Source organism: Penicillium verrucosum (genome assembly GCF_028828655.1).
Source record: "Penicillium verrucosum strain IBT 35672 chromosome Unknown utg000002l_segment0_segment0, whole genome shotgun sequence".
Lineage (NCBI taxonomy): Eukaryota > Fungi > Ascomycota > Eurotiomycetes > Eurotiales > Aspergillaceae > Penicillium > Penicillium verrucosum.
The window spans coordinates 133,009-149,289 of NW_026643211.1; the positions used below are offsets into that span (position 1 = coordinate 133,009).

Genomic DNA, 16,281 nt, shown 5'->3' on the forward strand with positions numbered 1-16,281 from the left:
TAGAAAGTACTTTATAAAGCTTATAACTAATCGAGATCTTATTTTTATAAAATAAAGAAGCTTCTTTAATTACTTTACTATTAATAGCTGTATCTTATATATCTATTATATTAGATAATAAGCTCTTTACTATAATTATTCTAAAGAAACTATAAAAATAGATTCTATAAAAATAAGATAATTAAGATATAGTACTATTTTATTAAATATAACCGGACTAATATAATTTATTAGTTTAATAAGTATCTAATATTTTCTCTAAAGTTAAAATATTAAGAACTACTATTTTATTAAAAATACTTATCTAAGGAGATATTATATTATCTAATATACTCTAAGATAGACGATAAAGACGAGTCTATAAAAACTTAGATATAATAAGCTATCTTATTTATAATAGCCCTAAGGATAAGTTTAAACTAATACTTATAATATTTATAACTAGCTTTTTAGTAAACTATTTTTAGTTAAATAGATATTAGGACGATCTTCCTCTAAAGTTATAAATATAAAAGGAGATACTTAATTACTTATTTACTAAAGACTTCTTCGCTATTATAGAGCTTAAAGCTAAATTAATTAAGATAAAAAAAATATATAAAATAGAATTATATTTATAAAATAGAAGTATTTAGATACTTCTTTTAATCTAGATATTTATCTATAAATTTAATAATAATAGCTTTTTAATTAAGCTAAAAGCTAGGATTTATATAAAAAGTAATCTTTAAACTATTAATTCTAAAGAAAAAAAAGTAGTAATACTTACTACTTAAATAATAAGAGCTATATTTATATTTATTATTATATTTAATTTTAATATAATATAGCTTAATACTATTAATATATTCCTAAATAGTAATCTCGATAATATTATTTATACTTAAATATTTAAAGGCTTTTATAATAGAAATAATATCTAGAGACTATAAAAAGTACTCTATAAACTTAAGAAGTCGCTATATCTATAATAATAAGAAGCTATATATATACTTAAAAAGCTTAGATTTATCTTTATATCTAAAGATCTCTACTTATTTATAAATAAAGATATAATTATCTTTTTTTATATAGATAATATTATTATTATCTTTTACTAGATAAAGTATTAGTAAGCTCTTTAATTAAAATAAGATCTTAAAGATTATTAAAAGCTCTAAGAAATAAGAGAAGCTATTTAGTTTCTTAGGATTAAGATTTTTTAAGATATTATTAAGTATAAACTTTAGCTTTATTAGGATTTATATATCTTTTTTATAGCGATCTATTATAGTCTTACTTATAATTATAAATATAAAATCCTATTTCTAATAAATAAAATAATAAAATTTACTAGAATAATAAGTAAAAAGTAGATCTATAAATATTAATAGAAGCTCGGTTCTACTCTTTATCTAACTATTATTATTTATTTAAATATAGCGAAGGTAGTTAATTATTTAATTAAGTTTTTTATAAATCTAGGTCTTAAGTATTAAAAAATAATAAATCGATTAATCTAGTATCTTTATAATATCTATTTTTTTATTCTTAAATATTATCTAATATATTTTACGCCTATTCTTTTTTTTTTTAAGCGATACTTTCTTTAGTAATTATATTAATCGGAAAAGTTCGGAAGGTTTTTTTTATAAGCTTTTTAGAGCTACTATTAATTAAAAGATAAGTAAGTAAAAGATAGTAATAATATTAACTATAAAGATAGAGCTACTTACTATTTTAGAAGCCGGTAAGATAGTTATATAATAAAAAAGGCTTTTTTATATAGTCGATCTTAATTATAATATTAGACTCTCGATCGATTATAATAACTAATAAACTATAGATTTACTTACTAAAGAATAGCTATAATTTTATACTAAGTTATAATATATCGATATTTATTATTATTAGCTTCGTTAGGAAATAAATAAAGGATACGTTACGATATAGTAGGTAGCTACTACCGATATATAGATAGATAGCCTTATAAAACTCCTTCTAAAGTAAGCTTATAAAGTATTTATCGAAGTACTTAGGCTAGTTAATATCTAGTACTTAGTCGATAAATAGATTATTTAATAGAAAGAACTTTAGAGTACTAGAAGGTAGCTCCTAGGGGGGTATATCGACTAGAATAACTCCTTACCCGTCCCGTTATTACTAGATTTTCTCTTTATATATAAGTAGGACCCACTTCTTGCTTATTAGTAAGCACTTAGGGATATATAGAGAGAAGACTTTGCACTTCTCAAGAATTACACTCATTTTACCACTTGCTCCATATAGTAAGAACTTGGTATCAAGTCACTTGCTCTGTTCCTTCGTTCGACATATACTTATATAGATAGTAGCGTAGAAGCTAGTAATTAGGCCTTGACAAGTCCCGCAGCACCAAGGCAATTTTGGTGCTGCGATATGGTGCTGCGAGGTGCTGCGGGACTAAGCCAATTTTGGTGCTGTTGTATGGTGCTGCGGCACCAAGTGCTGCAGCACCGTCGCAGCACCAGTTTTAGTGCTGCGCTAGTATAATTCTGCTAAGGATTACCCAAAATGGATGGATAAAATGCTGACTTATTTTGATAAATTACTGTTTTTTACTTATATATTAGTATTAGGAGGCAGTTATAGTCACTTACTACTAAGATTCGTATCAACTCACGTTTAAAAAATAGATTAAAAGCTTTAAGTACTATACAAATATAGATTTAAAGTAAAATCAGCCTAAAATAGTATAGAATTAGTAGTTGATATTATATAGAAGAGAATATACGGGTATTATGTATAGATATATATATTTACTCTATATATATACCTTCCCGTTTCTACCTTATAGTTTCGATTTTATTTTTCTATAGTAAAAGCCTATATTTTACCCTTTTTTTAAATAGTATAGTACTACGACCGGATGAATTACCCTATATCTTATTTTAATCTTTATAATTAATATATTGTATAGGCTGTATATAATGACTTAATATACTGTCTATTTTCTAACCGAGGTTAGAAATATAGGGTATAGAAGGCTGTGTATAATGACTTAATATACTGTCTATTTTCTAACGGAGGTTAGAAAATAGGACTTTAGGCAGCTATATAGAATAAGGGGATAATATAGACCCCGAAATACATTATATTATAGCACTATATTATAGTGCTATAGGAGTGCTATAGGAGTGCTGCGGGAGTATTGCGGGACTCCGGTCTAATATATATAATCTCGCTTAGGCTACGCACATTATATAGCTAGTGGATTTAGAACTATAGATAAAGGTTCATAGTTTAGTTTAAATACATACGCAGTGCTAGTTGTAATTGCTTCGTAGTAGTAATTTTGTATTGTATATGCCCTTAGCACTCTGATCATACCTCCCCTAAAGGCCCTTCATAGTGGGCCTTCATAGTCTAGAATATATCGTTAATTTAGTTACTAGTTATGTAGTTAGTCCACAATGTCTTGAAACTTAGCACAATTACCAAGCAATCCTTTGCTCTAGGGCTCTAGCCTCTAGATGTGGTGAATTATGAGCTGACGTATCCTGCGAATGGTTCGGTAAGACTATTATCAGAATCCGGGCCGGGCCGAGAGACCACCACACCCCAATTCCAGGTCGAGGTCATAAGTGATGATATCCACGAGGAAGAGCGCTTTTACTCGGATCTTTCACCCCTCTCCAAAAATATCTACGAACGGACTGAAAAGGAGCTGCTAGAACATCGAAGAAATAAATACGAAGAGCGTCAAATAGTCCCTGACTCTTTGCTTCCAAGGCTGGGCGAGACTCATGTAAGTCCCGTTCGCTTCAGCCCACCTTTACTATGTTTCGTCTGACTCGAGTATAGTCGCTTACCAGCGACGAAGCCACTATCAAACTAAACCGTCGCGCTGATATTGGATATTTTGTGTTCTCATTAGACGTCCAATTTTCATTTGGATTGGTCTTACCCCTCATATTGACCGAAATGGAGGCGTCTAAAATCAAATTAATGACCAAGGTAACGGTGACTCCAGGCATCATCGACTCAACAAACCTGCAGCTAGAAAAGAATCCCATTGATAAGGGCTATGGAAATGCGATGAGCCTTCCTCACGAACTCCGATTAGATATTCTTGATCTCGCCATCCTAAAGCAAGAATGGGAAGAAAGAGATCCGTCTGAGTTTCTCGCCTACGTGTTTCCTAGGTCGGTTGGCGATTTGAGTGGCTTTTATTTCCCGTTGAGCCAGAACATCCACTCTCTGCTGGTCAACAAACAGATGCGTCAAGATGCACTGCCATTCGTATATCGAACGATTGGTTTCCGTTGGGATGATATAGATAGTTTCATCAAATTTGCAATCTCGATCGGTGAAATCGGCCGTAATAACGTTGAATCATTGGAGCTCTTTTGGCTCAGCAGTAGCGACTCGGAGTTCAGGCCGAGCCCTGAAGATATTGACTTGCGCTTACCCGCTCTTCACGTTTTGAGATGTGTCCAGCTACTGAAGTAGTTCAAAAGACTCAGACATATGCGTCTTGTTTTCGATGCCAACCTCTTGTCCACAACTCCGTGTGAAATTTTCAAATCTGACTTGGGCATCCGAGAGCTTTCTTCGTATACAATTGGTTGAGATTTGGGACTTTGATAAAGAGCCTCTAGATCGGAAACTCAATTGCGCTAAGTGGCTGAAGGAGGAATTGCAATGTCAGCGATAAAAACCGAAATAAGCACATGTTACGTCGATTGACAGAAACCACGTTCATTCTGCAGATGAATATGTATAAAGCAAAAAACCCGTATGAACCATGTAGCGGCAATATCAAATTTGGTCTGCTTAAGGTACATGAAGGCCCTGGCGCCTCCAATAATTGTATCTTGACTTGTTCAATTGTTCATTCATTTTCTTAGCTTCATAGTTTCAATATAACCTTGGAAATTCTTGATGCCTCAGGCAGCTGTGGTTGGTTATCAGAATACTAGTACCTGGAACCCGCTCTAGATGTAGGTAAAGGATAACTATAATTAACTAGCAAGATGTGGTTTCTATCTACTTTTTACTCATTACGGCCAGCTGTAAGAAGGCAATAGGTCAGTAATTTATTACCACTGTTTTAACCATCTATATAATACCAGTAGTTAGATAGAAGTACTTCATATATGTAAAGACATTGCAGAAAACAAACGCCAAGAGAGTGTAGATATCTCATCAGCTCATCAGCTTCAGATCACCTGACAAGTTCCATATCTCCAAGTGTCCCCTCCCACTTTACACCGCATCCAATCCCCGCCCATCATTGCTTTCACCGCTCGTTTCCATCTCCTTATTCTCCTCTTAGCCATCATCGTGGCGCCCTTCCTCCGTCTCCCCGCCCGCCTCTCATCTGTGCTGGGCCACTTACGTACCAACGTACCAACACGACTATTGACGACCTCCAGCATGGCCCCCGCTCACCTCCGAAAGCCACCCCAGGCTCCGCCTATCTTTACCGCAACCCCGCAGTCACTAACCGCTGATGCCGAGCGCTTGATCAAGAGCTCGCGTGCCATCCAGGACAAGGTGGTGGCGGAGATCAAACCCGAAGCCGCAACCTTTGCCAACGTTATCCGTCCCCTTGCCCAAGATGACAACCAGATGGGACTAGAGTCACACATCCTGGGCTTCTACCAAGCTGTGTCAACCGACTCCAAGCTGCGGGATGCCTCTTCCAAGGCTGAAGAGCTGATGGATGAGTTCTTTATTGAGGCGGTCATGCGTGAGGATGTCTTCGGTCTGGTTGACGCCGTACTGCGCCGCAACGAGTCTCTCGATCCGGAGTCACGCCGTCTGTTGGAGAAGGAACATAAGGACTTTGTGCGCAATGGACTTGGCTTGCCCGCTGGCCCTCAGCGACTCCGCTTCAAGGAGATCAAGAAGCGACTGAGTCAGCTGAGCATTGAATTCCAGAAGAACTTGAACGAGGAGAACGGTGGCATTTGGTTTACCCCCGAGCAGCTGGCTGGTGTGCCTAAGGACGTTCTAGACGGCCTCAAGAAGGGCGAGGGCGAGAACGCCGGCAAGCTCTGGCTGTCGTTCAAGTACCCTGACCTCTTCCCCACCATGAAATACGCCAGCGACCCCGAGACCCGCCGGCAAGTCATGATTGCCAACGAGAACAAGTGCAACCAGAACGTGCCACTTTTCCGGGAATCCATCCTGCTCCGTGATGAGGCGGCCCGTCTGATCGGCTACCCCAACCACGCTGCCTTCCGTATCGAGGATAAGATGGCCAAGACCCCAGAGACTGTTAACAAGTTCTTGGGTGATCTTCGGGACAGACTGACCGCTGGCGGTAAGAAGGAGATACAGAAGTTGCTGGATTTGAAGAACGGCACGGACCCCAAGGCCGATGGCCGCTACTACCTGTGGGACCACCGGTTCTATGACCGTCTCATGCTCGAAAAGGACTACTCGCTGGATCAACAGCTTATTGCTGAGTGGTTCCCCTTGCAGACAACCATTGATGGTATGCTGAAGATTTTCGAGGAGCTGTTCGGTTTGGAGTTTGTTGAGATCATTGGTGAGGATCGGGCGGCTATTGCCCCGACTGGCCAGGGCAATGATATCGTCTGGCACGAGGATGTCCAAGTGTTCACAGTGTGGAACGATGAGGGCGAGGGTAGTGGGTTCGTTGGATACCTGTACTTGGACCTGTTCCCTCGCGAGGGCAAGTATGGCCATGCAGCCAACTTCAACCTGCAGCCGGGCTTCGTTGATAAGGATGGTAACCGCCGATTCCCTGCCACCGCATTGGTGTGCAACTTCACCAAGCCCCAACCTAAGAAGCCAAGTCTGCTCAAGCACGACGAGGTTGTGACCCTATTCCACGAACTAGGCCACGGCATCCACGACCTCGTGTCTCGAACCATCTACTCCCGCTTCCACGGAACCAGCACAGTGCGGGACTTTGTCGAGGCACCCAGCCAGATGTTGGAGAACTGGTGCTGGGAACCCTCACAGCTGCGCTCTCTCAGCCGACACTACTCAACCCTCTCCCCAGAATACCTTTCTAGCTGGCAGGAGGCCCAGCAGAGCAAGACCGCCAGCCAGCCGTCAGAGCGCATCCCCGATGATGTGATTGAGAACCTGATCCGCACCAAGCACGTCAACGACTCCCTGTTCAACCTGCGCCAGCTGCACTTCGGCATCTTCGACATGACCGTGCACGAGCCCAAGACCCACGCCGACATTGAGGCTCTTCCTCTGTCTGCGACATACAACCGACTCCGCCAGGAGATTACCCAGCTGGACGGACCAGAAGTTCAGGGCGCTGGCAGCGAGTGGGGTCACGGCGAGGCGACCTTCGGACATTTGATCGGAGGTTACGACGCCGGATACTACGGATACCTGAGGTAAGTTTATAAGTTGATTCTGTCTGGTGGGTCTATATTGTTCAAATACTCATGATTTTGTTCTACAGCTCCCAAGTCTACTCCACCGACATGTTTTACACTGTCTTCAAGAGCGATCCCATGAACAAGGCCTCTGGCCGTCGCTACCGCTACCAGGTTCTGGAGAAGGGTGGTAGCCAAGATGAGATGAAGACTCTGACCGAATTCTTGGGTCGTGAGCCTCAGACTGATGCATTCTATAAGGACCTGGGATTGGCATAAAGTGGTACGCAGCATTTACAGCTATTGGAGCTTATGAACGCCTTTATACACTATATCTTTATTAAATTATATCAGAGTTATACGAATGCATATTTTGTGCTCATGAATGTTGGTCGGCATATAAATAACTTCTCTAGCTTAAACTAACTAACTATATTGTAACTAACTTAACTAGTTAACTAGTTAGCTTGAACTTGTACATGGCTGATACTATACTGATAAGCACACCGCCTTGCTATTCTGCAGTTCTTCGCAACTCAACAGCTCTCTTTTTCCTCGTTTTAGGAACTTTGGCATACAAGACAGCACAGAGTCTCAGATTAAACACATCCATCCAATCACCGGTAAGTGCCTACTGATTAACCTCCAGCGGAAAGATAATCCCGGCCCAAACCCGCGCAAATGACTAACCAAGACCCCAGCTATCAATTCGGATCACCGACATAATAATCGATATCTGGCTGTACACACCAGCTCTAGCTTCTCGATTCCTATCAGCTCAAAAGTGCGAAATCAAAAATCCACCCACGGCACAACGCCACCAACCTCCCAAAATGACAGACCAACGCCTCCCAATTCAAACCCAACACTGCCGCTTCTGCAACCATCTCCTGCTAGCAACAACACGCAACATAAGCACACTACCCCGACGCAGCGGCGAAGGCAAAGACAAAGCGCTAATCCTACCACTCGAACGCAAGAACTCAACAGACGGGGAAGTGGAAGCGGATCTCGAAGAAGAAGCCAAGGCAACAGAAACACCATCGCGCAAAACTAGACATACCTCTAGCCACACGACGCTCCTCCTCGCCACTACGATCCCGGACCGACGGGCGACGGTGATCCGACGGGAAGACGGGATTGAGAAGAGGATTCTTTTGAGGTGTGGGCGGTGCAAGGTTGTTGTGGGGTATTATTTGGATCGGGTGCATTGGGCGTCTACTGGCGATCGAGGAGTGGGGGTGCGAGATGGGGAACAGGAGGAGCGGCCGCCGGCTGTTTATCTTCTTCCTGGGGCTGTTGTGGAGACGGAGAAGTTGGGGGGTGAGGGGGTTGGGGAGAGGGAGTGGAGGGAGTGGGCTATTTAGATGTGTACAATTTAGGTACAGAAGTAGATCTACTATATCTACATTCTACCAAAAGCGATACCCCCTGAAGCAGAATAATACAGTGTATTTGATAAATAAAAAAACATACAAGACGAAGGTTCCAACGCGCCGAATTTCAATCCCTCAAGACAAAGCCATTTCCATATCGAACGTTAATCATATCGGGGTATCAGTTGGCGAGGATAGTACGGACAAGATCTAGGAAGAGAGTTAGTAGATGCAATTTCACATATATAACCCGTTCTGGGCTCAGAACATACCCGTGTAGTTAATCTCTCCGGAGCTAGTGTCAACAGCCTTAAGCAGCTCATCGACTTCATCGTCAGACATCTTCTCGCCCAGATTCGTGAGAACTGCAAATGCCGAATGTTAGCAATGTCCCTTCCAAGCGCATATTATCCGGGGACGAAACATACTGTAGCGCAGCTGTCCGACACCAATAAATCCAGTCATATCCTTATCAAAGACCTGGAATCCACGACAGTACTCCTCCGGCTCACCAGGCTCACGGAAACCACCGGGGCGGTTGAGGACTTTCAGGAAGGAGTCGAAGTCAACTAGACAGAAAGAGTTAGCCAGGGATTCTCCTGTGATGGAGGATGAGGCGCGATCTCGTCGACCAATCCACCAAACAATATCCAAATCAAGGAATTAAAACATACAGTCACCACCGACAGACTTCTCCAAGTCACCAATTTCAGCCAGCGTGGGGTTCTGACCGCAAGCGCGGAGCAGGTCACCGAGGAGGTCACCAGCGACACGGCCGGTACCACGGCGATCGAAGAGTGAGAACGCTTCCTTGTAGTTTGTAGAGGCCTGATCGTGTTTATTAGCCATGATGAAGATGTAGAGACAATGCTTTAATGACACGGTTGGAGGTGAGGGGGGAAGATCCGAGGGGATACGGGCGATTCCGTGTGGTTACATAGGCGGAAACCTTGGAAGGGGCGAACCGCTGGAATAGGAAGTCCATCAACAGTGAGGAATTTGAGAAACTCACCATTTTAGTTGGATATTTAGAAATTGGAGTATTGGAGATTGGAAACAAAAATGCAGATTAGGAGGTGAAGGTCGGGGAGGGGGAACTTGGTGTGGGATCGACGGTGGTTGTTAGGGCAACGCTACATGGCGCTATTTACAGGGGTTGTATACTTATAGTGCATACTTTATGTTATAGAGGGCCAAATCATAAAATAATAGAAACATAATCATTTGGTATATCAACAACATCATACATGCTACGACTGCAGCTTTGCGATACAGCTGTCCAGCAGCCGCGCCGCCTCTCCTAACAACTCCCACCGTGGTTTGGCAAAGGAGTCTCGGAGAATCATTAACAGACCGAGACACCCATTGCGTCCACTCATGGCCTCCAATTCGTTGGGTTCCTGGATTTCGCCCATGCGAGACAAGAAAGCCTGCATGTCGCGTTCCCGGTCGGCCACCGTCGTGAGAATAGGGAGAGGTCGCAAGGGTCCATCCAGCGCAAACCCGTAGGTCCATACCACCAGCGCGGCGAAGTACATAACCCACGGCCGGTTTAACAGATAGTCATCGCGTGCAGCATACTCCCCAGGCGGTGTATCCGGATCTAAAAAACAGGCAGCTAGGAACTTGAGAGCGTAGAATGTGGCATCCCGCGCCGAAGCTTTTGTTGCCCATTTCTCGGTCTTTTCTCGTGCGGCGCCGTAGTCACGCGCTGTGATAGACCGTCCCATTAACCGGCCAGCGCCTGCAAAGATCTGTAGATCGGCTATATCGACATGGGAGCCCATATGGGCCAGCCCATGCAGCACATTGCGCGACTCGGATGTGGTCGACGGGCCCAAGGCTTCGTCGAAGTCGCGGCGCCAGTTATCGAATGCTCGAAGAAGTGCTGTCCGCCACTTATCTCGTCCCCCAAGAGCCTGGCCCACACCAAGCGAGCTAATCTGCAGGTCTCGCTGGTTTAGATGCCAACAGACGCTCAGCAAGCCTGACATGATAACAATTCGCCCAAACGCGTTGGTCCGGACGGGTTGGCCATTGAGTGTACGCTTGAGACCGTCGAGGAACATAACTGGCCGCACACCGTGCGACTGCAGACTAGATTGAACGCGAGCGACCTCAGCAGCGCTTGTTGCACCCCACAGCGCCTCATCACAGGGCAATGGCAGCCGCAATTCATGGGCCACCATTTTGGCCGAGTGGCCGAACATAGTGGCATGCGTTGAGTCCAATACAAAGGCGGCGAATGCCACGCGCCGGGTCGCTTCAGCCTTGATCCAGGTTGCCCATGACTCGTCTTCTTCTTTGGCTTCCGGGGTAGCAAATGAAAAGTTACCGATGAGCGAACTACCTCGACGCATGAGCGTGAGTGTTGTGTCGTGGTGGATATGTGCGCGTTCATGTAATGCGCGTGTAGAAAAGAGCTTCTCGTAAACTTCAAGTAGTAACAGAGATTGGAACACCCAAAGCTTAGCCGGTGGACGAAAGTCCGCATCCATAAAGATCTCCCAACGCAAATGCCAGGCAATGAAGCTAGCCAATTCAGCCGCTGCTTCGGTAGCAGCCTGGCCATGAATTTTATCCAACGTTGCCGCGCCAATCGCCATAATCGCTAGTAGTAATAAAATCGGGGTACGATCAGCGCTAAATGTTGGCTGATGCAACATTGGAAGTTGTGCATGGAAGTGGTACCAATAGGATCCAATGTACGTCTGCATCATGCGCAAGCTCAAGGCATGTCGGTCATTATTCAAATCCCCGTCCATCAGCGCATCTTTGCGTTTAGTGCCCGCCGCATATGCCGCTTCATTGAATCTCGTCGACATCAAGTGCAGCAGCTCCTGACGCTTGCCCTCTGAGATGACAGCCGGAGGTGCCCCCGAGTCCAGAATACTCGTCACGCTCATTGGATGCTGTGGAATCACCGAGCAGAAATTGTTGTCGCTATATGCAGGCTCGTTCATGTAGAACTGATTCTGAACAAGTGGTACCATTCCATAGCCCAACGGCGCGAGTGGCTCGCTGAATAGCCACGCTGCAAAATCGTCTGCCATAGCGAATGGTGATCGGTTATAGGTTTCCCCGCCAAAGATCGGGTAGGACATGGAGTCGAGGTCGATGAGATTATCGGGCTGGTCCAGCACCGCCGGAAAATCCGCGTATTGGTCCACTGGTATCTCATTGCTCTCCACTCCGGTGGTGAGGGGGTATGTTGTCACCGAAGATTTGCGCTCCTCCGAGCCAACAAAGTATTCGGACGCGGTGATAGCAGGCGAGGAAGTCGGTGAAGTTTTCGTGTCATTCTCGGTGAAATGATCTCGTTTCTGGAGCTGGGAACCGCTGGTGGTGTGACGTTCACGATGGCGCGTGCAGAGGTCCTGTCGCACGAACGACCGGTAACAGTTGGGGAAGTCGCAGCGATAAATTTGTTTTGGGGTATGGTTGAGTGCATGTCGGCTCAAGTGTTCGGCGCGAGAATAGCTCTTCCCACAGCCTTCAAAGGTGCATTCAAACTTGCGATCGGAGAGAACTTTGCGACTGCGTCGCCGTCTCTTGGAGGGTTGACCGTCGATCTCCATTTTTCATGCCATGGCACGGTGATCACCTAGAGAGTGGATTGGAAAAGAATGTCTGAACACGAAACTAGGGTCCAATAGAGAGCAGAAATGAGTTCAAAAAAAAAAAAATGAAGCTCAAAGGGGACTTGGAGAGGGTTGTCCGGGGGAAGTGCGGAGATCTCGGTGGGGTTGTGGCGGAGATGACTTTATTGGTGAGTCTGTCCGCGTAGTTATATCCCAAAGTAGTATACAACATATGTATACCTAAGTATGTGTATAGGAGTATAATTGTAGGCCTATTCTACCATATCATTACGCCTAATCAGTTATATATACATCTCTCCCACTAGAATGTTGATGCTCAATAGATTCATTACTCGTAATCGAATGACCACACACAGAAAGTGCGCTGCATCTCAATGCAGAAATGAGTCGCGACTATTGAATACCTAGATACAGGTTGACCTCGTACAACACCTGAATGGTAGCAATGTCAAAGCCAGAGGTTCTGGTCAGGCCGGCGTACCAGCAGGTCATTAATCATCACACCGAGTTCATGCCATCCCATCATGTATCGTACCGCATGGCACGTTAATAGCAAGGAACTGACGCCAGATTTTGTGTAAATGCTCCCGGGGGGGGTCTTTTCTTTTCTAGTGCTGATCAGCACTGAAAAATTTACAGCGACATTCTCATCCGCTGAATCGGAATCGGGCGGCCTCCAGACGGCCAAGGCCATCACGTGGGGCTACATTGCGGCGGCGATACGAGTTGGTAAAGTCTGGGCGGGGTTAGATGAGACAACAAAGAACAAGGGAACGGGGACGGGGACGGGGACTAACCTTGGAGGAGAACACGGATTTTGCGGGTCTCTCCTGACTGGACTTTGTCAGAGACATTCTTCAGCAGTCGCTCGGCTTCGCCGTGCTTCATCGTGCCACTAGGCAACATCTGAAGTGTGGTTTGCAGCCATGCCCCAGTTTCCTGGGGGAGCAGTTCGAACATCGTCATCAATACCCCCGAAGCATCAGCGAAGCAGTCACCTGGGAAAGTGAACATCATGCCCGTCAACACACGCTGTGCCAAAGGCTGACCCTGCGAGATAATCAACGCCTTAACGGCCTCGCGAACCTCAGGCGGGGTAACGTAAGGCTGGCCTTCCGGACTGGTGAACTGGGAGACCATAGGCTTGTCAAATGCAAATCCGAACAAATCCCGGTAATAATGCAGCGTAGCGATGAGAGGGTCGAGTTGTTGAAGAGTGAGAGCACTGAGTGCGGCGGAGAAGATGGGAACGGCGAGGGAGGAAGTGATATACTTCTTGGGGTAGTACCGAACGGCGTTAGAGGAGAGACGGAAGAAGTCTTCAATCACATCTGGCAGATTTTGTGGGGGGAGGTCGTTCAAGATCCGCAGGAACGCAAGAGCTTGCTGCTCATAGAACTGGAAAACGGCATCACTGGTGGCCTGGTCAACGTACTCAGCACCATCCGAGAACTCGCGCACCACCGCATCCGTAGCCCAAAGGAAGCAACCCTCGCGTGAGGCCTGGAATCCGTTCGCGATACTCTGAGCCAGAGTCGGCAAAAGAGGGATCATGCTAGTGCGGTAAGAGATGATCATGTATCGCCAGCATCGGCACACTCGTTCGAGGATAGGCGTAGAAGACGTAAAGTTCATGACAATCGTGGTCATAATGGGTAGAACCTCGCCGCAGTATTTAACGGCAGGGTTTTCTTCTCCCGGTGCAAGGATCGGAGTGACCACTTGCACAAAGATAGTAATCAGCTGTAGGTGATCGGCCACGGCTCGCTGGCCTTCTTCAGTCTGCGCATTATTGGCAAGGTTCATAATCCGGGCCATGATCGGGTCGCAGAACATCTTGTATGAATCGTAGATCTTCTCATGGGGTTGCACTGAAACCACCGCGGCAACACCTTCAGTGACTTCCTCCTGGCTGGTGGGCTTCAGCTTGTCAAGGACCGACTCGAAGAAGGTATGAAGCTGGGCGATATGACCACCAAGCAACTTCTGGCAGTCTGTTCCCAGAAACTTGAAGGCAAGAGCAGAGGCCTGCACAACTTCTTGGGAGGAATGGTGGAAACCAGAAATCACATAGTTGAGCTGGGCTTCCAAGGTTTCGGGATGGAGAGCTGTCCATTCAGTGTAGCGTGCCAGGGCCATGATCGCCTGGAACCGGACTTTCTCCTGATCAGGAATCTGAACGATGAGAGGAATCAATTGTCCAAGAATAGTGCTTTCTTCGGGGTCGACCATGCGGCCCATCGCGCGGAGACCGAACAGAGGGGCCTCCAGTTCCTGCCAATGAGGAACGTGCTCGTTGCTTGACTGTGATGCATACTTGGCGACCCATTGCTGGATCAGTTGGTAGATCTTAGCAAGGCAATCATTCACACCCACAACGGCACAGCAGTCCTTGAGAACATCGCCCATTGCATGGCGGAATTGACGGAATTTTTCCTCCTGCTCGCGGTCTCCAGAGAACAGATCCTCAGCCTCACCATCTTCCGGACTGGGAAACTCGAGGTGTTTCACCATGATGTCCACCAACTGGGCAAAGACGGGCTGGAAGGCGACTCGAGCGTCGGTGTACCGGTCGAGAGTAATATATTGCTTCAGTTCGTACCAGAAAATGAACGTCAGGGACACTGCGTCGCGCTCCCAGTCCCGTGCGCAACATTCGAGAAGCGCCTCAACGAGTCCCTGGAACTCACCCGGGAGACGTGCAACAAGGACAACCCATGCTTCACCTGCCTCCGCAAATATTCTTGTGATACCCTTGAAAGCCTCTAAGTCTTCGGCCTCGGCAGTTTCGGCAATTTTTGGGCGAAGTGCCATCAATCGTGGATAAAGGGCTTGAATGACGGGCAACGATTCGTCCACGTCCTTTGTATCACGGTAAAGCGTGCAAACGCAGTCGACACCGGCGTCAAAAGATGCGTCGTTGTCCAATGCTTTGAAAATGATGTCCATTAGGGGCGACTCAACGACCTTGGCGGCGGGGATTTCACGTAACCACGAAGTAACGCAGTCGAGGAGACGGGGGTTTGTTGCGGCGGCAGCTGTTCATAGTCAGTTATGAACCCTAATTTGTTAAGAGAATGGGACATGGTCATTAGATACGTACGTGACGACTGAGCATATTGGATCATCAACTGCATGACCTGCTCCGCGTTGTCTTCTAACAGCTCCTTGGTTCTCATGAACAATTCGTCTTCCTTTTGTAGATGTCAGCTTGAACCTTCGTAGACACCAATACAGAAACATACACTGAGATTGATTTTGCGACCCTCAGTGACTTCCTCGGGCAAGATCTTCAGGAACTCCAGCACACAATCCCCCGCGCTGTTTCCTAGGGCTGCTCCGACAGTCGCCAGCACGTCTTTCCATGTGACCATCTGAATCGCCAAACTGGCCAAGCACACACATAGCTGGGTCTGAATGGGGCGCGGGCCCGGCGCAAATGCAACCAATAGGTTTAGGACCGAGTCTCGTAGGGCCAATACTGAGTCAGGGGGAGTTGATCGAGATCGAATATAATCTGCGCAATTAGAAACGAGGAAAATCATCAGGGAAGAATACCCTTACTTTTCCTTTCAGTGTAGTCGCGGCGAATAGTTTGGCTTCGACTGGCACATCGGGGGACTGCAATAAAGCATGGGTTGTTGTCCATGCCTCAATCTGTTGCATTGAAGATTAGCGAAACAATACCAGTCAATTCTAAGTGAAAGAGCCGTACCGATTTCTGGAACTTCTCAAGGAATTCATGGGCCTGAGTCTTCTCAGTCCTAGACGCATTTCCTTGCATTGTCGCGACGGCCGCCAGGACCGGGGCGAATGTCTGCCCGGCTTCCTTGCTGGCCATGTTGAACTAAGTAGATTAATCAAGGCTCAGCAATGTATCAAAAATGTATCCGCATCTGGCTGCGGAAGCGGGTTCGAAGAGGGGGGAGGGCAAGTTGAAGGTGGGATGGGGTGTCTGTGACGAGATAACCG

General features: G+C 45.5%; 6 protein-coding genes across 6 annotated transcripts; 3 read left to right on the plus strand and 3 right to left on the minus strand.

Moving 5' to 3' along the window:
* Positions 1-3,524: 3,524 nt before the first annotated feature.
* On the plus strand, positions 3,525-4,470 carry N7516_005683 (uncharacterized protein; the record flags this gene model as incomplete). The annotated part of the gene is made up of 3 exons (XM_057218403.1): positions 3,525-3,527; positions 3,590-3,766; positions 3,823-4,470. The coding sequence occupies 3 exons, from the start codon at positions 3,525-3,527 to the stop codon at positions 4,468-4,470; spliced, it is 828 nt and encodes a 275-aa protein (XP_057072494.1).
* Positions 4,471-5,214: 744 nt separating this feature from the next.
* N7516_005684 (M3 family metallopeptidase) lies at positions 5,215-7,624 on the plus strand (the record flags this gene model as incomplete). The annotated part of the gene is made up of 2 exons (XM_057218404.1): positions 5,215-7,349; positions 7,418-7,624. Coding segments are annotated over 2 exons (2,328 nt in total), but the record flags the coding sequence as incomplete, so codon positions are not given.
* A 540-nt stretch (positions 7,625-8,164) lies between these two features.
* On the plus strand, positions 8,165-8,698 carry N7516_005685 (uncharacterized protein; the record flags this gene model as incomplete). The annotated part of the gene is made up of 1 exon (XM_057218405.1): positions 8,165-8,698. One exon carries the CDS (start codon positions 8,165-8,167, stop codon positions 8,696-8,698), a length of 534 nt encoding a protein of 177 aa, XP_057072496.1.
* A 190-nt stretch (positions 8,699-8,888) lies between these two features.
* On the minus strand, positions 8,889-9,722 carry N7516_005686 (uncharacterized protein; the record flags this gene model as incomplete). Its single annotated transcript, XM_057218406.1, has 5 exons — positions 8,889-8,917; positions 8,980-9,072; positions 9,136-9,276; positions 9,382-9,535; positions 9,720-9,722. The coding sequence occupies 5 exons, from the start codon at positions 9,720-9,722 to the stop codon at positions 8,889-8,891; spliced, it is 420 nt and encodes a 139-aa protein (XP_057072497.1).
* Positions 9,723-9,957: 235 nt separating this feature from the next.
* Positions 9,958-12,285, minus strand: N7516_005687 (putative C2H2 finger domain protein; the record flags this gene model as incomplete). Its single annotated transcript, XM_057218407.1, has 1 exon — positions 9,958-12,285. One exon carries the CDS (start codon positions 12,283-12,285, stop codon positions 9,958-9,960), a length of 2,328 nt encoding a protein of 775 aa, XP_057072498.1.
* Positions 12,286-12,913: 628 nt separating this feature from the next.
* On the minus strand, positions 12,914-16,223 carry N7516_005688 (mRNA transport regulator MTR10). The gene is given in 6 exon segments (XM_057218408.1): positions 12,914-13,045; positions 13,107-15,347; positions 15,413-15,503; positions 15,555-15,826; positions 15,843-15,966; positions 16,025-16,223. 6 exon segments carry the CDS (start codon positions 16,148-16,150, stop codon positions 12,957-12,959), a joined length of 2,943 nt encoding a protein of 980 aa, XP_057072499.1. The 5' UTR covers positions 16,151-16,223; the 3' UTR covers positions 12,914-12,956.
* Positions 16,224-16,281: the final 58 nt, after the last annotated feature.